This window comes from Bombina bombina, chromosome 2 (genome assembly GCF_027579735.1).
Source record: "Bombina bombina isolate aBomBom1 chromosome 2, aBomBom1.pri, whole genome shotgun sequence".
Classification (NCBI taxonomy): Eukaryota; Metazoa; Chordata; class Amphibia; order Anura; family Bombinatoridae; genus Bombina; species Bombina bombina.
The window spans coordinates 865075886-865102283 of NC_069500.1; the positions used below are offsets into that span (position 1 = coordinate 865075886).

A 26398-nucleotide genomic window follows, 5' to 3' on the forward strand; every position below is an offset into this window, starting at 1 on the left:
ATTCCTGATAGCCAGTCATTAATCAATGAACTGCCGCTTTGCAGCATTGTTATGTATTTGACTGTTCTCTTCAAACACTGCTTTTCTCTGGCTGCTCTGTGTTAAAGGAGTTTGAAACCCAAACATTTTCTTTTCTGATTTAGACACAGCATACCATTTTTATTTCTATTATCAAATTTGCTTCATTCCCATGATATTGTGTGGGGAAGAGATACCTAGGTAGGCATCTGGAGTACTACAGGGCAAGATATACTGCTGTAATCTAGTGCTCTTACAAATAGATAACATTCTTGCAAAATGGGATGGCTCCTAAGCATACGTTCCTGCTTTTCAAAAAAAGATATGAAGACAATCTAGTAAAATTGATAATAGAAATAAATTAGAAAGTTGATTAAAATTGAACATCTGAATAGTGAAAAAAAATATTCTGGGTTTCATATCCCTTTAAAGAAAACTTACACAGTGCAGCCAGAGCACAGTGCTGTTTGAAGTGAACAGCCTGATGTGGAGTAGTGAATTTGCAGTTCCTGCACATATCCCATTCTTTCTGCAAACACGCTGCACTTTCTGTTATAACATCTCAAATGACAGCATGTTATGCCTTGGGGGACATTGGAGAAAGATTTGAAATGCAAACAAATTATATAAGCAGGATAGTTATCTTTACAACAGCAAAATGTTTGCATTAAACACTTAGAACAATGCATCGATCTGCTTTTAAATTCCACTTTCCTTTTTTATTTCAGGGGGTTTCTCAACTGTTTTTCTGGTGCGAACACATGGAGGTGTACGTTGCGCGTTAAAGAGAATGTATGTTAACAATGTGCCTGACTTAAACATTTGTAAGAGAGAAATTACAATAATGGTAAGTCAAACAACAATATTTTTCTGTAGTGTATTTTGTGCAATTTTAGAACCCTCATCCTCCTATATGCTTTTGCCTGATTTGTGAAAAACTTAATTTATAGCTCTCTCTAATTGGCGACCTCAAAGAAGATAAGCACACAACTAGCTTTTATAGGGGTATGTCCTTGGACTTCCCAACAATGCAACTTTTCTAAAATTTATAGTTTGAATGCTTATAAAACATTTATTTTGTATACAGCTCTTTCGCAAGACAGTCATTTATTTCTGATACATATATACATAAATAAAGTATAATATTTTAATATTGCAGGAATATCTCTCAACTACATTGTCTGCTAAAGGGACATCAGACAGTTAATGCAAGCTAGATATAAAGATTTTTTTATTATGTTGTTTAAATATTGAAGAAATAAGGGTAATGTTTTAGTCTCTATAAAGTAATTTTTTTGTATAAAGTTTCTGCTGATCTTTCTCTTTTGCTGAAGACAATTAAAAAGAGAAATAAATCAGGCAAAGTGTCCAAACACTGAACTGCACAACTTCACAGAACCTTAGTGAAATTGGAAAGCTCACAATTTTCAGGAAAAGGGGACAAAATTGACATGTCATGCTCTCACGCAATTGGGTATGTGATAGCAGGGACAGCCTTGCACAAGAGAGCTGTTTTGCAAAGGTCAATTTAGCTGTGCAATGCTGTATCATTATCCACAAGTGCCAATTGCAGACGGACAGGTTTTCTACACAGAATGTGACCGCATGCAGTCTTCTTAAATTTTTCTCAAAGTACTGCTGTGTTATCAAGAGGAGGTGAAAGAAAGCAGGCTCTTTATATACCACCTGGCTGTGGAAACACAGACAATAACTGAAATGGAACCTGTTTAACGTGACTTTAACTGTTAAGAAGAACTTTCAAGATATTAAATAAAAAGGGTCTCAAATATATAGTCTTCTGCCAAGTAAAAAAAAAAAATCTACCAACTGTAACTAATAGGAACTACAGATGATTATACTTGATATCTAAACTAGGAAACATTTGCAGTGAACAATTTAAACAAAAATAAAAAATAAACCCTCCCCCCCCCCCACCCCACCCAATATTTAACATGATTGAACTAGTAACTTTTACCCGACTGGTAAACTATAGTGAAACATTTCTAGTCCTGTTAATCATCTTCTTTCAACAAGTGACAGTTATTGGAGGGCATCGGGAACGGTTAGTTCTCCCAATCATAATTGTAATACCCCAAATTCTCCAATATGTCAATGGTTATACAACTGCAAACCAGTCTCTTTTCTGTATGTGTAATATTCTCTACATAGACATACCTGGCAAGAAGTAAATGTGTGAAAGGGTTATTTAAAGGGACAGTCTAGTATAAATTAAACTTTCATTATTCAGATAGGACTTTTAATTTTAATCAACTTTCCAATTTACTTTTATCATCAAATTTGCTTTTTTCTCTTTTTATTCTTAGTTTAAACTAAACATAGGAAGTTTCATATGCTAATTTCTAAGCCTTTGAGGGCTGCCTCTTATCACATGCTTTTTAAATCTCTTTTCAATACAAAGAGACAGAAAGTACACGTGGGCCATATAGATAACACTGTGTTCAGGCACAGGGGGTTATTTAAGATTTAGCACAAAACAATGCTAAATTTAAGACAATAGATAATAAACAGTCACAGTCATGTGATTAGGGGACTGGAAGAAGGTTCCTAGATACAAGGTAATCACAGAGGTAAAAAGTATATTAATATAACTGTGTTGGTTATGCAAAACTGGGGAATGGGTAATAAAGGGATGATCTATTTTTTAAAACAATAACAATTCTATGGTAGACTGTCCCTTTAAAAAAGGATTATTTTCTTCCCACCAGTAACATTGTTCTTTAGAATGTGTTGGGTCTAGAACAGGGGTCATCAATTGTGGACCTCCAGAGGTTTTGGTAATACATTTCCCATGATGCTGAGCCAGCATTTCAGCTGGCTGAGCATCATGGGAAATGTAGTTGAAAAACCTCTGGAGGACCATAATTTATGACCCCTGGTCTAGAATGATTTGGACATCAAAATGTCCAAATCATCCAAAAGCAATAAATATCACTCTGAATAAAAACTTGATGACAACAATGAGAGACTTACAAAGAGATTAGGACAGTCTAATACGATTTACTTGTTTGTTTTATTATTTGTTTATTTAAAGGGACATAAAAGTGCAAAGCAAAAAATGGACTAATGTTTTAGAGCATTTTACTATTGCACTCTTGCTTGGATATAGCTATGTATTTAACACTTGCAAATGGGTTTAACACATTTATAAAGTCATCTCTAGAGCAGCAATGCACTACTGGGAGCTAGCTGACCCCTGAGCCAATGACAGAGGCATATATGTAAACAATAAAATATTGTGACCTTAATAACACTGTGCATGTAAAATAATAAATATCACCAAACAAATCATTATATGGTAGAAATCAGTCCTCTTTATTTCCAGACTGCATCCAAATGTTTAGCTGGTAACACAGTTTCTTTAAATCAAAACAAAGTAGAGAAAAACTTTCATAGCATAATGCTGTATCCAATTTCTTATACAGACAGAGGTGGGATAGCAATACTTACATTCACACGAGCTACAATAGCTCTAAAGTAAAGGCAATAATATATCAACCCCCAGCAAACAGTTACTCTTCTTATGTGAACATTTACTAAAATATAAGATTAAAAGCAAAAAGGAGACCAGTGACACATACATGATAATGTTCATTTCCTTCTTAATACAGGGAGAGTCCACAGCTTCATCCACCAGTTATTCTTTGCCTTTCGTCACAGGAGGTTGGCAGAGAAGTGTCGGAAGATTTCAGAGTAGTCCTTTAGGAAGGGTATCTGCCCTTCGAGATGGGACTGGAGTTTTAAGTAGTCTCGTCAGCCTCTCACTGAGAACATTGACGAAAGTTAGAGTCTGGAGATGCAGGGAGAGTCCTTCTGCGAAACCATCCAGACTCATATTAACAGCTCCTTTAGCAATCAGCGTTGACGAGTTTTGCTGCCTGCTTTCTTCATTTAAGTCCATGTCAGAAGCGCTGCTACAATTCCACGGCATAGATTCCGGTAAGATCGTTTCATTTTTTACACATATTGCAAACGCAAGAAGACAGGGTAACAGTGTGGGTCCTTTTATCTATATGGAATCAAGTGTTAATATCTCCTGAGGGGGATTATGAACAGTTGGGTTTAATCGTATATGCTTTATTTGATTTTATGCTGCTTTTTGTGTAAGATGTTTATGGGCTCATAGCCTGAGATGGAACATACAGGTTTCACTTTTACTTTGAAGGTTGTGCAGCTTAAAAGCATGGCACGCTTTTTCTCATAGCAGGGACGGTCCTGCATTGCGCACCATGTGACTGAAATGGTCGAGGCTTCCATTTCCTTTCTCTTGACCGAGTTACTACTGGAGAGGATTTTTATCTCTGTTCTGTCTGGGTCATAGGAGGTAGTGAGTGCCCCAGCCATTGGGGGAATAAAGGTGCCGCTTTTTTAATTTAAAATAAAGTTATTTTTTTCTGTAGTCCTCCGCATATCGTACTTTAGGTATGGAGGATTCTGATTCATTAGAGGGTTTTCCCTCTGTTTCAAAGAGTAATAATGCCTGTTTATATTGTGAGGGAGCTCTGGAATATCCGCCCTCTCAATTATGTTCCATATGCCTTGATAAGGGGATTATATCAAATAAGGTTGACATGTTTAATACCACTGAGCCGCCCACCTCTGAGGAGTCCTCGTCCAGTGAGGTGCACACCCTACATGCATCTTTGTATACACATGCAGCTTCCTATTGCACTGCTAATCCTCTATCTGGAGGGGGCCTTTTTTAACCAGACATTACTGCGCAGTTTCATATGGCGGTGTCTGCGGCCAATAGTGCTTTCCCTCGCACTGCTAAGCGCAAGCGAAAGGTTAAATCTTGCACTCCTGCCCAGGTGGCATCATGTTATTTGTCGGATATATCCGATCAGTTATCCGAGGATGAGGTTCTCTCTGAAACTTCAGAGTATGAACTTTCAGGGTTGGAGTCTGCTGTCTATAATCCTCCGCCTGTGGAGGATCCATTTTTTTGATTTAGGACAGAACATTTACGCTTTCTACTAAAGGAGGTTTTGACAACTTTAGAGGTTCCAAAGGCTGAGCTGTCAGTCGAACCTCTGGGTCCTAAATTTGATCATGATTAAGGACGAGTGGAACAGGATTAGATTCCTCTTCCCGTCGTCTGACTTTTAAGGATCCCAGTTCTGGGCTTTCTATGGGGTCGGGTTCTCTTTTTCCCATCCCTACTTGGTTGGCTCTAATTTTACGCTTGCCACACGTAATGCTAGCCCGTGTCAGGATAGTTCATCATTCATAGAGCCGCTGGATATAAGGATGGAAACTCTGTTTAAAAGGGATGGGATATTTGCTTTTACGGGCGGCGCTTGTCGCTGCAGTTGCTGGAGTGGCTACCTTTTGGTGCGTCTCCTTTGCGAAAATGATCAAGGTGGAGGGTCTCCTCGACATTTTTCAGGTAAGAATTACGGCCTTTTGGGTTACTAATTATTTTATCTGTGCTGTTATTTTGCAGATTAATTAGCCTATGGCGAAGACTTCAGGTTTTCTGTTCAGGCCCGCAAGGCGCTCTGACAGATATAACTTCTAGTCTAGAAGTCTAGTCTCTTTCCCTCTCCTTTAAGGGAAAGAGTTTGTTTGACTATCTCCACGGTTTCAGGGGTCAAGGGTTCCTTCATACCATAAGATAAGGAGAACAATTCTAAGGGACAAAGGTCATATTTTTGTTCCTTTAGTTCTGATTAAAGCCCAGCGTCAGAGGCCTCCGCTAAACCAGATCAAACCAATAGTTCTTGGAAGCCGGCTCAGTCCTGGAATAGATCCAAGCAGAGCAAGAAGCCCGCCGAGACTAATTCTGCATGAAGGGGCGGCCCACGATCCTATTTTGGATCGTATAGGGGGCAATCTGTTGCTCTTTCAGAGGCTTGGTTCAGGGATATGCAGGATCCTTGGGTCCTGGAGGTCATAGCTCAGGGTTGGAAGATAGGTTTCAAATCTCATCCACTCTGGAGCAGATTCATCCTCTCAACCTGTCTTCAAGACTAGGAAAGAGGGAAGCCTTTCTGTAGTGAGTAAGGGATCTGTCCTCCTTTGGAGTCATTGTCCCAGTGCCTATCACAGAGAGAGGTAGTGATACTATTCAAACATTTTCATGGTCCCAAAGAAGGAGAGATCTTTTCGTCCAGTTCTGAACCTAAAGTGCTTAAACAAATTTCTATATCTCCCCTCGTCAAGATGGAGACAATAAGGTCCATCCTTCCCTTAATTTGGGAAGGGAAGTTTATGACCACTATAGATCTGAAGGTGGCATTTCTTCACCTTTCAATCCACATGGAACACTTCCAGTTCCTCAGGTTTAAGTTCCTGGAACAGCACTTCCAGTTCATTGTACTTCCGTTTGGTCCAGCTACTGCTCCAAGAATTTTACGAAGATTCTAGGGGCTCTTCTTGCAGTCGCCAGAACTCGGGGTGTAGCAGTAGCTCCCTACTTGGATGACATTCTGGTACAAGCACCATAGTTTCGTCTGGCGACAGACCATTCGGAACCTCTCCTCTGGGGAAGATAAATAGTGAAAGGAGTTCTCTTATTCCAAGCACCAGGGTGGAATTCCTGGGCACGATATTAGATTCCATAGTCATGAGAATATTTCTAACAGACCAGAGAAGTTGCAAATTAGCTTCAACATGTCTTGCCCTCCAGACCTCCTTAAGGCCATCTGTGACTCAGTGTATGGAGGTGATTGGTCTCATGGTGTCCTGCATGGACATCGTTCTCTTTGCCAGGTTCCACCTCAGGCCGTTGCGACTGTGCATGCTGAGGCAGTGGAACGCCGATCATTTGGATCTGTCTCAACAGATTTCTCTGGACAACCGGTCGAGAGAATTGCTCTCTTAGGTGGCTCTGTCCAGATCACCTATCCCAAGTACATCCTTTTAAAGACCATCCTGGGTGACTGTGACTTCGGACACAAGTCTTTCAGGATGTGGAGCTGTTTGGGGTGCCAAGAAGGCGGAGGGCCTGTGGACGCAGGAGGAGAGCTCCCTCCCATTCAACATTCTAGACCTTCGGGCAATATTCAATGCTATGAAAGTTTTGCCCCTACTGGGTCGTGCCAATTTTTCGGATTCTAATCAGACATTATATCCTCAGAGGCTTACATCAACCATCAGGGGGCAACGATAAGGTTCCTGGCATTGAGGGAAGTATCTCGGATTCTGGGGTGGGCGGAAACCCACAACTGTTCGCTGTCAACGATCCACATTCTGACAGGTGGGCAATGCCGGAGATTGATCTCATGGTGTCCGTTTCAATACCTAGCTGTATTATCAGTGCCTTGGAGGTTCAATCTAATTTCTCTTTTTACTGCCATTTCCACTCCTTCCTTGAGTGGTGGCTTGAATCTTTCAGGAGCAGACGTCAGGGATACTGATTGCTTTATCGTGGCCGCAAAGGATATGGTTCGCGGATCAGGTGGGGATGTCATCATCTCCTCCTTGGAAGTTGACTGCGTGGAGATTGAATGCTTAGTCTTAGCCAAGAGAGGGTTTTCTGAAGCGTGTTATTGATGCTCTCATTCAAGCTCATAAGCCGGTTTCTCATCACATCTTTCATAAGGTGTGGAGGACCTACTTATTCTGGTGTGAAGAGTGTGGTTTGTCCTGGCACAAGGTAAAGGTTGCCAAGATTCCTTCTTTTCTCCAGGTTGGACTGGAGAAGGGCCTCTCAGCTAGTTCCTTGAAGGAACAGATTTTAGCCCTGTCTGTTTTACTGCACAAGAGGCTCGCTGAGCTTCCGGGTGTACAGTCTTTTGTTAAGGTTCTGACTAGGATCAGGCCGGTGTTTAGATCTAATGCTCCTCCTTGGAGTTTAAATCTGGTTCTTAAAGTTTTGCAACGGGCTCCGTTTGAGCCTATGCATGAGGTTGACATTTAGTTTTTTGTCTTGGAAGGTTCTTTTTCTACTAGCTATTGCTACTACGCTCAGAGTCTTTGAGATTGCTGCCTTGCAATGCGACCCTCCTTATTTGGTGTTCCATGCTGATAAGGCTGTTCTGCAAACTAAGTTAGGATTTCTTCCTAAGGTTGTGTCAAATCGCAACATCAATCAAGAAATTGTGGTTCCTTCCTTATGTCCTAATCCTTCTTCATCGAAGGAACGTTTACTGCATAATCTGGATGTGGTTCGTGCCTTAAAGCTCTATCTTCAGGCTAAAAAGGAATTTAGACAAACTTCTTCTCTGTTTGTTATCTATTCTGGGAAGCGTAGGGGTCGGAGAGCCTCTTCGACTTCCTTATCTTTTTGGTTGAGTATCATTTGCTTAGCAGTCAGAAGGTCTTAAGCCTCCCCAGAGGATTACTGCTCATTCTACGAGAGCAGTGATTTCCTCTTGGGCCTTCAAAAATGAGGCCTCTATGGATCAGATTTGTAAGACGTGCTACCTAGTCCTCGTTACATACCTTTTCCAAATTTTACAAGTTTGATGTTTTTGCTTCTGTAGAAGCAGCCTTCAGGGGAAAGGTTTTGCAGGCTGTGGTGCCCTCAGATTAGGGGCCGCCTTTCTTTTTTACCCTCCCATTAGCATTCAGTGTCCTCTGTAGCTTGGGTATTGTTTCCCACAGGTAATGAATGCAGCTGTGGACTCTCCCTGTATTAAGAAGGAAAACATAAATTATGATTTACCAGATTATTTCCTTTCCTTTGATACAGGGAGAGTCCACAGCTACCGTCCTTGTTCTCCGATGGGCGGCCCTAAATTTATTTTGTTTTCTTCTGGCACCTTTTTCACCCTGAGATTTCTCCTACTGTTTCCTTGTTCCCTCGGCAGAATGACTGGGGGATGAGGGAAGTGGGGGAGGTATTTACGCCTTTGGCTGGGGTGTATTTGCCTCCTCCTGGTGGCCAGGTTCTGTATTTCCCACAAGTAATGAATGCAGCTGTGGACTCTCCCTGTATCGAAGGAAAGGAAATTATTTGGTAAGTCATAATTTATGTTTTCCGTCTTACAAGTTACTCAAATATTTGATGAGAACGACTAAATCCTTTGTGCTTCTTTGTGATTGCAGGTTCTAGCCCCTCCCAGTGATGCAATTCTCCACCTCCTAGGTATATTCAACGCATGTTTCAACGCTCTCCGGAGGCTTTTTCAAAGATAGTCAATCCATCTCAATCGTCTCTTCAAATAGCTCCTTATTTGTCTGGATTGGTTAATTTATTTAACCCTTTCAACATAGTCCACGGTAGGTATTATATTTTTAAGAGCGGCAGATTTCTTCATAAAAACAAAAAATAAAGTAGAATATGCTTATATTAAGATACAGTACAACATTACATATAATAATATACCAAAACATGTCTGACCATAGAATTAAATCGTGGAGACAACAGTAACGATTCTTAAATATCCTTTCAAATATTCTTTTTCCAATTTGAAAATAATCAATTAAATGTTATATTCTCATTAATTTTGAATATTAAAATAACTTACAATTCCATAAAAAAATTTTTTTATAAAACATACGCTTCTGGGAATCAAACCCTTGTATACCGGGTCTTAAGTTATCGGTGTCTCCACTGACCTACTAAGACCCGGTATACATGGGTTACTGTTGTCTCCACACTTGAACTCATACTGATGGTTGTAATTGAAGTGGACAATGAAGTGGACAATGTTGAAAGGCTTAAAGCAATTAACCAATCCGGACAAACCAGGAGCTATTTGAAAAATATGCTTGAGATGGAACGTGACATCACTGGGAGGGTCTAGAGCTGGCAATCACAAAGAAGCACAAATGATTTCCTTGTTCTCATTAAGTATTTGAGTAACTTCTAAGAGACAGACATAAACATTATCCTGTATGTGCAGCCGTGTTCATGTGTCCTGAGTGTCACTGGCCTCCTTTTTGCTTTTAATCTTATATAATCACATCCTAAGGTGAACGATAGGGGCCCTATCAAATGTATCGCTATATATACAGATATAACACAAAGAAAAGTGTTCTTAAACAATATCTGTAAAATAATTAATTTTACTATCACAAACAATATTGTAACAGTGTATACATAAATTTACTATCACAAACAATATTGTCACAGTAAATACAAGATATTAAGTGTGTACTTCATCACATATAGAGTCCAATCATATGGCATCCAAACAATAACGTGTGTCTGTGGTACAAATAGGCTGCTCTCCTCGAGGTATAAGGCCATCCACATCAAAGTATTTCTAAAAAAAGAGTAGAGAAAGCACCACATAGCATAATTCTGTATAAGAAAACTGGAGTGGTGAGCTTGTTACAATACACTCTCACATTTGGTGAAGCACTAAGATGTAGTGCAAGCTGGGAAGACCGGATCCTCAGAGTTGTCCGGTAAAACTCTTCTCTTGGCTCACAAAGCACAGATGTCTGTGGTTTCTCTCCCCTATGCAGTAGATGGTGTATAATTGCCCTGGGGGATCCACCTCTCTGGCTCAAACCATCAGGTATTTGAAGCGATAATGCCAAAGGATTCAATAGGTAGCAATTTGATTAAAATATAGTGTTTTATTGAACACAAATAAAGTACAGCAACGCGTTTCTCTGTATACAATACTGTTTCTTCAGGCTGATCTGAAAGAAGAAACCGTATTATATACCGAGAAACGCGTTGCTGTACTTTATTTTTATTCAATAAAACACTTGATTTTAATCAACTTGCTACCTATTGAATCCTTTGGCATTATCACTTCAAATACCTGACGGTTTGAGCCAGAGAGGTAAATCCCCCAGGGCAATTATACACCATCTGCTGCATAGGGGAGAGAAACCACAGACATCTGTGCTTTGTGAGCCAAGAGAAGAGTTTTACCGGACTACTCTGAGGATCCGGTCTGCCCAGCTTGAACTACATCTTAGTGCTTCACCAAATGTGAGTGTATTGTATCAAGCTTACCACTCCAGTTTTCTTATACATAATTATGCTATGTGGCACCTTCTCTGCTCTTTTTTTTAGAATTGCTTTTAATCTTATATTTTAGTAAATGATCACATAAGAAGAGTTCCTGTTTGCTGGGGGTTGATATATTATTGCCTTTATTTTAGAGCTATTGTAGCTCATGTGAATGTAAGTATTGTTCTCCCACCTCTGTCTGTATAAGAAATTGGATACAACGTTATGCTATGAACATTTTTCTCTACTTTGTTTTGTTTTGAGGAATCTGTGTTACCAACTAAACATTTGGATACAGTCGGGAAATAAAGAGGACTGATTTCTACCGTATAAGGATTTGTTTGGTGTTTTTTATTATTTTACTTGCACAGTGTTATTAAAGGGACATAAAACCCCAAAAAATATTTCATGATTCAGATAGAGCATGCTATTTATACTACTTTGAAAATTGCTTCTATTATCTAATTTGCTTTGTTCTCTTGGTATCCTTTTTGAAACACATCCCTAGGTAGGTTCTGGAGCAGTAATGCACATCTGTGAGCTGACTGCTTATTGGTGGCTGCACGTATATGTCTCTATTGGTTCAGCAGATGTGTTCAGCTTGTTCTTAGTAGCGCATTGCTGCTCCTTCACCAAAGGATACCAAGAGAATATTTCAAAAGAAGTATTTTGGAAAGTTGTTTAAAATTGTATTCTCTATCTGAATCATGCAAGAATTTTTTTTGTTTCATATCCCTTTACGATCACAATATTTTATTGTTTATTTCTTTGTTTTATGATGTTTAACACTGTTATTGTGCCACTATTAATATTTTATAATTGGTATATTTTTTTTAAGCCGCCAATTACCAGCTAGCTCCCAGTAGTGCATTGCTGCTTTTTAGACTACCTAGATATGCTTAACAAAAGAACAAAGTAAATTTGATAATAGAAATACAAAGTAAAAAGTCTCTGAAAATTGCATGATGTATCTGAATCAAGAAAATGTAATTCTGACTTTCACATCCATTTAATTATGTGTTTATTTTGCCCATATTGGAGCTTTCAAGCAAACAGAAAAACAAGTTAAACAGCCAGCAGTTTTGTTGAAATGGCAATTCTTTCTTTCATATAGGTGATGAGTCCACGATCCATTACTCCTGGGAATTACCTTTCCTACCACTTGGAGGAGGCAAAGATTCCCAAACCTCAGAGCTCTATATAAACCCTCCCACCTCTAATCAGTCTTTTCTTTGCCTCCTCTGGAGGTAGGTGAAGAATGAAGATGTGCAAGATTATTTTATTTTAAGGTTTCCTGGCTAGGACCCTGGAGTTCTCCTCATCAGTACTGATTTTGTCATGAGAGATGTATTGGAGTATTCAGCATTAAGTTTATCATTTTCCTTTTTTATGTAAAAGGGATAAAGATATTCTTTTTTTATATTTAGCGCAGGAAACTTCCTGTACCTTTTTATTATTCATACAGTGTAGTCAGTTTCCCCCCCCAATATATTAATACATGATTTCTAAATGATTGTTGAATCATTACCCACAAGGAATCATAATATGTAAGCCAGACATCCTCAAACTTGGCCCTCCAGAGGTTTTTGAAGCTACATTTCCCATGATGCTCAGCCAGCATAATAGCTGGCTGAGCCTCATGGGAAATGTAGTTCCAAAACCTCTGGAGGGCCAAGTTTGAAGATGTCTGATGTAGGCTATGTAAAAAAAAAAAATATTGATGTTATGACTTAATGTTTTGAATGAGAAAAACCTATAGATCGAATTATAGAGATTTGAGCAGCAGATACCCAGTTGGGTCCTGGAAGACCACAAAGAGATCAATGGGACTTTTTTTTTTTTTACTTATTCAGACATATATCGTTATATTTTGAATATGGCTATTAAGGACCATATATAGACGAACCTGTGTTAGATATATATATATATATATATATATATATATATATATATATACACACTGTGTATGTATGTATGCATGTGTGTATATATATATATATATATATATATATATATATATATATATATATACTGTATATATTTACAATTCTTCCGTTGGGGGCTTATTAGTCGCAAAAATATAGTGTTCAAAGGAAATTGGTTTACTTTCTTGTTTGAAGATGAATAAAATTCAAAGCTGAAAATAAATGGTGTATTTCTAACCCAGGAAGTTGCATTTATTAATGATATTTATTGCTGAGAGCTGTGTTTTAAGGAGTCGCTTTGTTCTTAAGAGCTATAGTACTTGGCATAGCTCTCTGAAAACCACAGGGATTCCAAGAATCTTTCTGTCTTTAAATAAATGAACACAATATAATGTGGCATCTGTTGTTACCACTCTATGTTTTTTACAATTAAATGAGTACTACTTTCATCTCAAAACCTAATCTACTAAAAAGAGACTCTAAAAAAAACTAAAACGTGTAAATCTGTCAGCCTTACTTGAAATAAAAAAGTTTTCACAACTGTTTGTTTTAAGTGTGCTTTGTAAGGCTGGTGTTTGACAGGCAGGAACTGATTATCTAACGAACACTGATCTAGACTGGGAGCTTGGGAAATGTTTATTACATTAAAGTTTTTTTTTTTTTAACTTTGTTGTGTTAAAAAGAGGACATATTGCAATGTATTATAGATTATTATTTTTTTTACGTATTTGTTTAACTGAAGTATCTGTTTTGAAAAATAAAACTTTTTATTGTGTTTTTATGTGCATGAAGTAGGTAATTGACCACTAATCGTATTGTGGGAATTTTTTTTAATTAAATGGACAGTGAAGTCAAAATAAATTTTTTGTTATTAAAGGGACACTCAATCAAAATTAAACTTTCATTATTCAGATAGAGCATGCCATTTTAAACAACTTTCCAATTTACTTCCATTAACTAAATGTGCACAGTCTTTTTATATTTAAACTTTTTGAGTCACCAGCTCCTACTGAGCATGTGCAAGAATAAGTGTGTATGCATTTGTGAATGGCTGATGGCTGTCACATGGTACGTGTATGCATTTGTGATTGGCTGATGGCTGTCACATGGTACAGGGGGAGTGGAAAAAGACATAACTTTTAAAATTATCAGAAAAAAAAAAATCTACTACTCAGTTGAAGTTCAGACTAAGTGATATTGCATTGTCTTGTTATCGTGCATTTGTTAATTATGCAAACCTACTGTGTTGACTGGTCCTTTAAGATACAGCATGCAATTTTAAACAACTTTCCAAACATAAACCTAAATAGGGTCATAAGAGCAATATGGCAGCAGTAATTACAGCTATGCATAACATGGTGTGCCATGTACTAAGCAGCGAAAGCTGCTCCGGAGCCCTTGTGGGGCAGGTTCGCATATAGGAGCCTGCTTCCCGGAATGTAAAAACCAACGGTCGTTAGAATGCTGCTTCTTACACTCTACGCCACCTCTGAGGTGGGGAGGGAAAATCAGAGAGCGAGCGCTCTGTGATTGACAATCCCTTCTGTCATGCAAGAGAAGGGGGCTGGCATTACACGCTCACTTGATGTGTTCAGGTAACTCCCAGTAGGTCATTGCTGCTCCTTCAACAATAGATACCAAGAGAATGAATCAATGTGATAATGGAAGTAAATTGAAAATTGTATGTTCTGTCAGAATCTTGGAAGAAATTATTTTTGGTTTCATGTCCCTTTAATTTTAACTTTATTGTCCCTTTAACCAGTAAACATTTACTGCACAAATCTGTTGTAGACATAGAATGCATGTCCTGCCAGTTTTATCAGTTTAAACAGAGTTAATGTAAAAAAAAAAGAATATATATATATATATATATATATATATATATATATATATATATATATATATATATATATATATAACATAAAGAGATTAATGTCCCTTTTAAATTTGAGTATAAAACTTTTTGTTCCAGGCAGAAGTATGATTTATTTAGAACAGGGGGTTTCTTAATTTTTTTTTTTTTATTTTTTTTTTAATGTTCTAATAGGTCTAATTTTAAAAATCAAATGATATCCAAAGAGATCTTGTAATGCACTGCATATGGTCAAAATGCAAATGAAGTTTACTAATTATAAATATCACATTTGACTGATCAAAGTTCACATTTTACAGTTTTTATGTGTTATATTGGGTGCTACTTTTTGTTGTTGTTTTTACTGGTTTCTTACAAAAATCTTCATGCATAAATTTCAGCCCTAGTTCTTTCTGATACTCCCATTTTAAATGTTTATGTAAAGCATGTACTACATTTAGCAAATTTGGGTACATGTGAAAGGAATTATTTTGTAATAAAAAAAATGAAACAAATTATAAATGCAGATTTACTGATTATAACTCTGTGGATTTAAATCCAGAGAGTGCAGATTTTTCTCATATATTGCAGTTAGAGTGTGGTTTTTCCTTTAATATTTTATTAATTAAAGGGACAGTCATATCCAAAAAAAATTTCATGATTCAAATAGGGCATGTAATTTTAAACAACTTTCCAATTTACTTTTAGCACCAATTTTGCTTTGTTCTCTTTTATATTCTTAGTTGAAAGCTAAACCTAGGAGGTTCATATGCTAATTTCTTAGACCTTGAAGGCAGCCTCTAATCTAAATGCCTTTTTATTGGTTTTTACCACTAGAGGGCATTAGTGCATGTGTTTCATATAGATAACATTGAGCTCATGCACGTGAATTTACTGTGGAGTCAACTCTGATTGGCTAAAATGGATGTCTGTCAAAAGAACTGAAATAAGGGGGCAGTCTGCTGAGGCTTAGATACAAGGTAAAACGTGTATACTTATAACTGTGTTAGTTAAGCAAAACTGGGGAATTGGTAATAAAGGGATTATCTATCTTTTAAAAGAACAAAAAAATCTGGTGTTGCTTGTCCCTTTAATCATCATTTGGCTCAGAGTAGTTTGTCGATCCAAGAGCTATCTCTAAGTTTAAAGGGACATAAAAGTTAATAGAAAATATTAAATGCATGTGAAGGAGCACAGTTTAAAATTGCTATTATTCATGAAAAATTGCTGTTAAAGCTGCTTATTTTAAATTCAGACATGGTCGATCTTGTTCTCTATTGAATGGTCTGGGGACTCCCATGTTACCTTGTGAATTCTTTTGTGTGGGAATACACTGCTACTTATCACCAGACTGTTCATGGTGCAGAGATCGTTCATGTTGCCAAGACAATGGTTGCCCATGACTTTTTACACCATGTTGTTGCTTCTAATTTTGGCATTGAGGTCCCCCAGCAGTATGGTGATGTCTCTCAGGGCATTTTCTAGAATGGCCTGGAGTCTGTTGTAAAACTTTTCTTTTTCCTCTTCTACGCTGTCATTTGTAGGTGCATAGCACTGGATAGCATTCATGTTAATTCTCTTTTCCTTTGTACAGAAAGCTTGTTCTGATGATTCTGGGGACGTGGACTTTCCATCCAATCAGAACTCTGTTGGCTGCTGGAGATAGCATCAGTGCTACAACCTGAGTGTGTGGGGTGTTCTTTTCCTCGTGTCCAGAATATAGCAGCATTCCTCCTGCAACCAATCTTTTTTGTCCGGACAGTGTCCATCTGGTCTCGTTGGTGCTAAACAGGGCAAGGTTGTAGTTTTTCATCTCCGTTGCCACTTGGCTGTATTTCCTGTCTTGTACATGGTTCTAACATTCCTTGGCCTGATGGTGATGGCCTTGGTCGAAATAAATTGATTTGACTTTGTGGTTTCCAGGGTTCTCTGCTTTCACCACAAGGCATCATAAATCTCCATGAAGGAAATTCCTCTCTCCCCAAGGACGGGATATCTTTTGGTTGACGTTTCTGCCCATTTTGAGCTTATGACACTGCTGAACCTCTTCTAGTTGTGAAGGGAAATAAGCATGATGTGTCTTTCATCTGCTGCACTAAGTTTCCTTGGCCGACCAGTGCATCTATGGTCCTCATCATTGCCCATTTCTTTGTGCTTCTTCAGAAGAGCTTGGATAGCTGGCCGTACTGTTAGATGCTCTGGCCGTTCCTTGGAACTTCAGTCTAGCGTATGTTTTTCCTCCGTTCGCTCTCGTTCCAAGGGTCATTGCTCGAATCAGACAGGAGAGGCCGTTAGTGATTCTCATTGTCCCAGCGTGGCCTCGCAGAATCTGGTATGCGGATCTGGTGGAGATGTCATCTCTTCCACCTTGGAGTCTAATGTTACGGAAGGGCCTTCTACTTCAGGGGCCCTTCCTTCATCGAAATCTCATTTCTCTGAAGCTGGCTGCTTGGAGATTGAACGCTTGATATTATCTAAGTGTGGTTTTTATGAATCAGTTATTGAAGCTATCATTCAGGCTCGTAAGCCTGTGTCTAGAAAGATTTATTATAAGATTTAGCGTATATATTTGTATTGGTGTGATTCCAGAGGTTTTTCTTGGAATAGAGTTAAAATTTCTAGGACTTTTTCTTTTCTCCAGGAGGGTTTGGAGAAGGGTTTATCTGCTAGTACCTTGAGGGGTCAAATTTCTGCTTTATCTATTTTGTTGCATAAACGTCTGGCAGATATGCCAGATGTTGTCTTTTTGCCAGGTTCTGGTAAGAGTCAGGCCTAGGTTTAAATTTGCTACTCCTCCGTGGAGTCTCAATTTGGTTCTGAGAGTTCTTTAACATGCTCCTTTTGAACCTATGCATTCTTTGGATATTAAGTGTTTATCCTGGAAAGTTTTGTTTTTGGTTGCTATTTCTTCTGCTCAAAGAGTTTCGGAGCTTTCAGATTTGCAGTATGAATCTCTTTTCCTTATTTTTCATTCTGATTATGTAGTTCTGCGTACTGCCTTAGTTTTTCTTCCTAAGGTGGTTTCGGATGGGAATATTAATTAAGAGATTGTTGTTCCTTCCTTGTGTCCTGATACTTCTTCTCATAAGGAAAGTTTGTTGCACAACCTAGATGTGGTACGTGCTTTAAAGTTTTATTTACAGGCAACTAAGGATTTTTGTCAGTCTTCTTCCTTATTTGTTGTTTATTCTGGGAAGAGAGAGGGTCAGAAAACTATGGCTTCTTCTCTTTTTTGTTGAGGAGTATTTTTGGCTTGGCTTATGAGACTGCTGGACGGCAGCCTCCTGAGAGAATCACGGCTCTTTCTACCAGGGCTGTTTCTTCTTCTTGAGCTTTTAATAATGGAGCTTCTATTGAACAGATTTGCAGGGCTGCTACTTGGTCATCCTTTCACACTTTTTCAATATTTTACAAATTTGATACTTTTGCTTCGGCTGAGGCTTCTTTTGGGAGAAAGGTTCTTCAAGCAGTGGTGCCTTCTGTTTAGGTTACCTGTCTTGTCCCTCCCTTATCTGTGTCCTCTAGCTTGGGTATTGATTCCCACTAGTAATTGATGATTCCGTGGACTCACCATATCTTAGGAAAGAAAACATAATTTATGCTTACCTGATAAATTTATTTATTTCCGGATATGGTGAGTCCACGGCCCACCCTTTACTTAAGACAGTTTATTTTTCTATAAACATCAGGCACCTCTGCACCTTATATTCCTTTCTCCTTTAGTTTTTGTCGAATGACTGGGGATTGTGGGTAAGGGGAGTGGTATTTAACAATTTTTGCTGTGGTGCTCTTTGCCGCCTCCTGCTGGTCAGGAGAGATATTCCCACTAGATTCCGTGGACTCACCATATCCGGAAATAAATAAATTTATCAGGTAAGCATAAATTATGTTTTTTCTTCAAACATGGGTACGAGATGTCCCGGTTAGGCTGTGGACTTAGTGCCTCAGGGCTGCTAACTAGAAACAAACCCTTACTCCCAGACGCTGATTCCATCTCTCGGTTTTATATGCAAACCAGATAACAGAGAGGCGGTTTTAATTGTTTTTGGAGCCTTTTTCCCTGGGAGTGATAGTCCAGTTTTGTGTAAGGCAACAGGGTCTAGGATTCTATTCATCCTGTTAGTGGTTCCCGGAAAAGTGGGAACTTTTTTCATCATATTTTGGATTTTTAAGTGTCTCAAATAGTTTTCTCAGAGTGCCTTCCTTAAAAATTGAATCCTTTTGGTTCGATTCTTCGTTTGGTCTAAGAGGGTCAGTTCATGATGATCATAGACCTGGAAGACACGGATCTTCAAGCTCCTGAGATTTGTCCTTTTGTCAAACACTTTCAGTTTGGTGCCATTCCTGGACAACATATTGGTTCAGGCGCAGTACTTCCAACGAGCAAACTCTCATTCAGGGATCTTGTTGTATTTTCTTTGTTCCCATGGATGGGAAGTGAATATGAAGATGAGTTCCCTTGTTCCAACTACAGGGGTAGTTTTTCTTAGGGACCTTAATAGCTTCCCTATCTCTGAACTTTTTTCTGACAAGAGGTCAGAATATGAAGGATTTTCCATCTTGCCTCTTTCTACATTTCTATTAGGCCTTCAGTGGCTTAAGGTATGAAGGTAATTGGTCTGATGGTCACTTGTTGGACATTGTCCCTTGCTCGTGTCCATCCAAGAGTTCTGCTGTTATGCATGCTCGGTTAGTAGTATGGGGTTCAGGTGATTCTGTCTTGGAAGACAGGTTTTCTCAGGAGACCTTCCTGGGTTATAGTGCCCACGGTCGCCAGCCGGTTGGGCTAGGGACTATTGATTTGGGAGGAGTCTGTTTTCCCTATTTCCATCTTGGAGTTGAGACCAATATGCAATGTTCTGTTGATCAGTTGTCCTTAGCCCGGGTTATTAGGTTCTAGTTGGACTATTACACCTCAGTGATTGGCATCAACCACCTAGGAGGAACATGGAGTTCTTTAGCCAGTCAGTGGGCGGATGTTCACAATTGCTGTTTATCTTCTATTCATTCCAGGAGTGAATACTGGGAGCGGACTTCTTGAGAAGTCAGACTTTTTATCCGGGCGCTCTTTCTGGAGGTCTCTCCAGATTAACCCTTGACTAGGGGGGTACTGGAGTCGGATCAGTTGGCAGTTTGACTAGCTTCCTAGGATGCAGCCTTTGTGGAGATGTAATCTTTCACCTTGCGGGTTGTTTCTGAGGAAGGACATTCCGATCAGGGTCCTTCCTTCACCCAAACTTATTTTCTCTAAGTCTCTCTGTTTGGTGTTTTGTACACTTAGTTTTGTCCATGGGTAGTTTTTCTGCAGTGGTCATTGTGACCTTGATTCAGGCTCACAAACCTGTTACTGGTAAATTTTTCCATAAGATATGGCACAAATACTTTATTAGTAAGAATCCAGGGGCTACTCTTGGAAGTAGGGTCAGGATTCCTAGGATTTCTCTTTTCTCCAGGTAGGTCTGGAGAAGGGTTGTCAGTGTCTGGCAGAGTCGGATTCTGCATTTTCTACTTGTTTCACGTCTCTGGCGGATGTGTGTATTCTTTTTGTCAGGTCCTGGTTAGTTTCAGGACTGCGTTTTAGTCTGTTGCTCCTATTGGAGCCTTACCCTTGTTTTTTAGTTTTTGCAGCTGGCTCAGGTTGAGCCATTGCATTCCAGAGATATTTAATTTTTATCTTGGAAAGTATTTTTCTTCGCTATCTATTCTGCTCGGAGAGTTTAGAACTCTCGGCTTGCAGTAAAATTCGTCTTATTTTCTTTCAGATAAGGAGGTTCTTTGCCCTAAGTGGTTTGAATATCCTTTTATATGAATCTTGTTGTTCCTTCTCTACATTTTCTTCCTTAATCTTATAAAGAATGTTTGTACACGTCTTGGATATGAGCGTATTTTTAATATTTTTCTACTGGCAACTAGGATTTCGCCAGTTTTCTGTTTGGTTTTCTGGAAAGTGAGAGCCAGGAAGCTGCTGTCTCTTTTTCTCTAACGTATAAGTTTGATTGTTTGGTTTATCAGATTACTGGTCTGCAGTCTTCTGAGAGAGTTATAGTTCTTTTCATCTTGGGCTTTCAAATATAAAGCTTATAAACAGCTTGCAAGGCTACAATTGGTCTTCTTTGCATTTTTTCCAAAATTTTATCAATTTGTATCTTTTGCCTCGGCTGAGGCTTCTTTTGGGAGAAGGGTTCTTCAAACGGTGGTGCCTGCTGTTTAGGTTATCTGTCTTGTCCCTCCCTAATCATCAACGTCCGCTAGCTTGGATATTGATTCCCAACAGTAATTGATGATTCCGTGGACTCACCGTGTCTTAAGAAAGAAAACAAAATGTATGCTTACCTGATTTTTTTTTCTGACAATTTTAGGTTATGTCTATTTCCACTTCCCCTGTACAATGTGACAGCCATCAGCCAATCACAAATATACATTTAAAGTGAATGTAAAGTTTCATCAAGTAGTGCCCGGTTTTTAAAAACACTTTAATTGGTGAAACTTTACATTGCACCATATTTGTAGAAATACTTATCTCTTCGTCTTGAAAGCCGCTCCAGCTGCTCTCCAGCCTGTTGCAAGCCACTTCCTACGTCAGCAATGACGATTCCGGCATCCTCCCCCCCCCCCCAGGGGAAGCATTGCCTAAAGCAACACCATGATTGGAGGAAGGCCGGAGTCATCATTTCTGACGTAGGAAGAGGCTTGCGACGGGCGGGGGAAGCGACATCATCACCGATCCGGCTTTCAAGACGAAGAGGTAAGTATTTCTACAAATATATGGTGCAATGTAAAGTTTCATCAATGAAAGTGCCCCTTTTTTTTAATAGAATTTTTAAAAACCGGGCACTACTTGATGAAACTTTACATTCACTTTAATGTTGGTCCTGCCTGGGTTGGTTGGAAGCTGTTCTGTCTCCACGTGAGCCTGTAAATAAGTCAGCTGGGAGGATTGTGGGAAATTCCCAGCATGTGATATTTAGTACTTTGCAATCAGGTGCTTAGTTTTTGTGAGCGTATTACATCTATTTCTTAAGATTGGAGTATTTTAGGAAGTTAATGCACAATGTTGGAACCTTTCTGTTTGCTTTATTTCTTTTGTAGAATTTATCTTAAACTGAATAGGTTTAGTCCCCCCCCCCCCAGTTTCAATACAGTTGTTGTTGTTTACTAATTCGGACCCCTAATTAAAAAATGATAATGCATAATATTCTCTAACATATATAATATTTTTAAAGGAACATAAATCCCAAAACATTTGTTTCATGATTTCAGTATACATTTATTTTTTTAAATGTACTTTTTTTTTTTTTTTTTTAAAGGAGCTTTATTGAAAAAATAAACAAACATTATACATGAAAGTCAATGGTATGGCATGAAAGAATATACAGCATTTGACAAAGCTTTGACAATCATTTTGCTCCATTTTTACAATTTTTAGAAATTTTCTGTAACATGATATATAACTTTTGTAGATGGGCCCAAAAATTGGGCAAAACAAACACATAAAAACCTAACAGGGCCAGTTGGAGTAAAATAAAAATGATATTGACTTATTTCAGTATGTCGTCACTACTAAGATGGCCGGTCCTTGCGTACCCCTCGACTTCATGTGAATAAGGGAATAGTCAGAGAATAGAAAGGGAGATATAGGGTGCTGAAATAGAGAGAGGTGAAAGAGAAAGAAGGGTGAAAGAAGGGGGGAAAAAAAAAAAAAAAAAAAAAAAAATTAAAAGGGAATAGGTAACTCACATTGTACAACTATCTGTTAAGTTACAGTGGTTCCAGGTCTACTAACTAGCCCGCCAGGCAGGCACCGTCCCACATCTGCAGCAGCGTCATATAGACGTCCAGCTTCTGAATCCTAACATAGTGATATTTTTCCAGAAGCAGGATGTCCTGCACACTTTGTTTCCAATCCGCCAGCGTGGGAATCTGAGCTGATTTCCACCTCCGGGGGACAAGGTTCTTGGCTCCTGTCAACATCAATTTTAGAAGTGTCTTTTTCAGACTGTCCTTTATTTTGTTGGGAAAATGGAACAACAAAATCTCTGGGATTTTTGGAATATCCATCTCCAGAATCACCTGAATCTCCCGCCAAACGGAGGTCCAGAAGGGCTCCAAGAGGGGGCAATCCCACCAGATATGTAAAATCGTTCCTGTCTCCCCGCACCCTCTCCAGCACCTGTCTGAAACTCTAGGGTAGATTGCTCGAAGCCTAGATGGCGTAAGATACCATCTGCTCAGGAACTTGTAGTGAGACTCTTGTATACGAGCTGAGACCGAGACTGTCCTGGCAGCCAGAAAAATACGCTGCCACGCCTCCTCGGACAAATCCGTTCCCAACTCTCTGTGCCACATTCTGGTATAATTTGGAAGGGGGCTGTCCTTGGGATGAAGGAGAAGAGCGTAAATGATAGAGGTCAAATGTCTGGATGGAGTTTTTTTCGTGCATAAAGCCTCGAAGGGTGTAAGGTCCCTCAATAAATGTGTCTTATGTTTGTGGGTGCTTATGAAATGACCTATTTGTAAATAGGTAAGCCAAGACAATGGGATCTCGGGGAAGTCAGCCAAAATCTCTTCCCTTGTCTTTATTCTCCCCATAGAAACAAAGCTGACCACTCTGTTACCGAACACTCTGCTCTGTTCCGGGGGTATTCTAGACTGAAGTGGTAGGTCGGGGTTGGAATATATAGGCGTCAGGGGGGAATACAATGTTGAGACATGGGAGTCCACTTTTATCGTAGTATCCCATACGCTAAACAGCTCCTCCAACAGGGGGTACTTCCGCACACAGGAAGATCTGTACTTAGCAGCCGTCCACAATAGTGGCGATAGTTCCTGCACTTGTAAAGCATCCTTGTCAATAGTAATCCAATCTTTTTGTGGATTACCCTGGCACCACTCAACTATTCTCTGCAGGATCACTGCTTTCCTGTATAGTCTGAGGTCCGGGAGGCTCAGTCCGCCATCTTCCCTAGCTAAATACATCGTTTTTCTGCTTACTCTCGTCTGATCCCCTGCCAAACATATTCTTCAATTAAGCTTTGGAACTGTGTGAGGAAGGTAGGAGGTAAAGGGATAGGTAGTGTTTGAAACAAGTACATTATTCTTGGGAGAACATTCATTTTCACTACCCCTATTCTTCCCAACCAAGAGATTGTTTTGTGTTTCCACCCCGAAAGGTCAGCCGCAACTGTACGTCTAAGCGACATGTAGTTAGCCTCAAAGAGGTCTGCAGCTGAGACAGCTAAGTGTATGCCAAGATATTTCAGTCGGCTTTCTTTTATTTGAAACGGGCTGTGTTCCTTGAGCCATCCCATTACAAGTGGGTCTAAGTTGACTCCCAGAACCTCAGACTTAGTGGCATTCAGTAAGAAGTTTGAGACCCTACCATATTTGTCAAACTCCTGTAGCAAGGCAGGGACCGATGTCTCAGGATCTCGCAGTGTGAACAGAAGATCATCGGCATACATACATATCTTACATTCCCGGTCTCCTATTAGATATCCTTTGATTTGTTTGCAATCGCGGATATTACACGCTAGGGCCTCTACCGAAATGGCAAACAGTAAGGGGGATAAGGGACACCCCTGCCTGGTGCCATTTGAAATATCGAATGACTCGGAAAGAAGACCATTGACCCGTATCCTCGCACTTGGAGAGGAGTAGAGGCTAAAGACTGTGTTAATGAACCGCCTCCCAAATCCCATTCTCCCCAGGGTGCCTCTAAGGAACTACCAGTTCACCCTGTCGAAAGCTTTTTCCGCGTCAGTCGACAACAGGGCGAACGGCAGCCCCCAGTCAACAGAGTGTGAAATCAGCTGCAACACCTTAAGGGTGTTATCCCTAGCTTCCCTACCCGGTATAAATCCGACCTGATCTAAAGCAATCAAGTCTGGTAGGTACTTATTAACTCTGTTTGCTAACACCTTCGCCAAGATCTTGACGTCAGTGTTCAGCAAAGATATCGGCCGATAACTTTGCGGTTTGTCTGGGGCCTTTCCTGGCTTTGGTAATACTGTTATGTATGCCGATAGCATAGATGCCGGTAATACCCCATTGTCAGGTAAAGTGTTGAACAAGTTCTGGAGGTGCGGCAGAAGCTCCGGGAGAAACACCTTGTAGTATTTTGCACTTAGCCCATCTGGGCCAGGGCATTTACCACTCGGGAGGCTTTTCAGCGCGTTCGCTATCTCCTTCCCGGACAGGGATGTCTCCAGAAAGGCCCCAGCTTCTTTGTCTAAGGTTCGGAGCTGAGTGGTCGTGAGGTAGTCTTGGACCAATTGGCTCTGTGTGGGCATGTCCCCTGATTGAGCGGCCAGGCTGGTTTTGAGATTGTACAGGCCATCGTAATAAACACGGAATACTTCCGCTATACCACGGCTGTCCCGGTGGGTCACATTTCTGTGATCCTTCATGGAATATACATAAGCTTTGAGTTGGGATCGCTTTAGTGTCCTGGCCAGTAATTTACCAGCTTTATCCCCCTCCTCATAGTACCTTTGCCTAAGCCAGATCGCTATTTTATGATTTTCATCACGAAGAAGCTGTCTAAAATCCAATCTGGCTTGTGCCAGTCGATTGTCAATATCGCTATTTAAGGGGTTTTTCTTATGTTGTTCCTCTAATATCTTAATATCAGTTAATAATTGGTTATATCTCAACCTTTTTTGATTCTGCAATCTGGCTTTATGCTTGATAAGATGACCCCTAACAACACTCTTATGGGCCTCCCACACAGTGGAGAGGGGCATATCCTCTGTTAAATTCAATTCGAAGTATTCTCGCATACGCTCTGAGACATCCTCCAGGATGACCGGATCACCCAAGAGGGTCTCATCCAGTCTCCAAATATAGGAGGTAGCAGGCATATCGGGCCACAGCATTTCAAAGGAGACCGGTGCGTGGTCAGACCATGTAATTGGAGCAATATCACTACGTTGCACATATTCAATACCATGAGAGTTTGTAAAAAAATAATCTATACGGGAGTATTTCCTGTGCGGGTTGGAATAAAATGTGAATTCTGTCTCAGTGGGGTGTAACGTACGCCATATGTCATGCAGCAAATGACCTCTAAGCATCGTGTTGATGTGTTTCAATATATGATGAGGCACGCTTGAGAGGCCATTGGAGGTATCCTGTTTTGGGACTAATGGAGCATTAAAGTCACCCCCCATGATGAGAATTCCTTTAGAATGCTCGAGCAATCTCCCCGAGAGCGTTTTGAAAAAGACATGCTGTGCTACATTCGGGGCGTATACATTAATCAGAGTTACTAGAACATTATGTAATAATCCTACCACTATGATGTATCGGCCTTCCCTGTCTCTTACCACGTCCTGCGCCTGAAATGGTACCCTGCGATGTATTAAAATACCCACCCCATTCTGTTTACGAGGGCCGGAGGAAAAGAGAGCAGTTGGATATTTATGGTTGTGCCATTTTGGTTCTGTTTGTTTGGCAAAGTGAGATTCCTGTATAAAAACCACATCCCCCTGAAGCTTATTTAGTTCTCTTGTGACTATGGAACGCTTACCAGGACTGTTCAGACCTTTCACGTTTATTGTTAGAAATCTCAGGGGGTGAACCTGAGGATTATTATGTCTGGCATGCATTATTGAGGAGAAAAAAAAAAAAAAAAAAAAAAAATTATAAAATTAACTGAAAAGAAAGGGGAGAGGGGAAATCGATGGAAGTAAGAAGGGGTTAGGGAAAGAAGCGGCAGAGGGAGGG

General features: G+C 39.7%; 1 protein-coding gene across 1 annotated transcript in view; it reads left to right on the top strand.

The window, feature by feature from the left end:
• Nucleotides 1-26398, top strand: part of BMP2K (BMP2 inducible kinase) — a 479609-nt gene that overhangs the window by 206820 nt on the left and 246391 nt on the right. The window contains exon 2 of the mRNA XM_053703190.1: nucleotides 747-865. Coding sequence (XP_053559165.1) covers nucleotides 747-865 — 119 coding nt within the window. The remainder of the gene's footprint in view (nucleotides 1-746; nucleotides 866-26398) is intronic.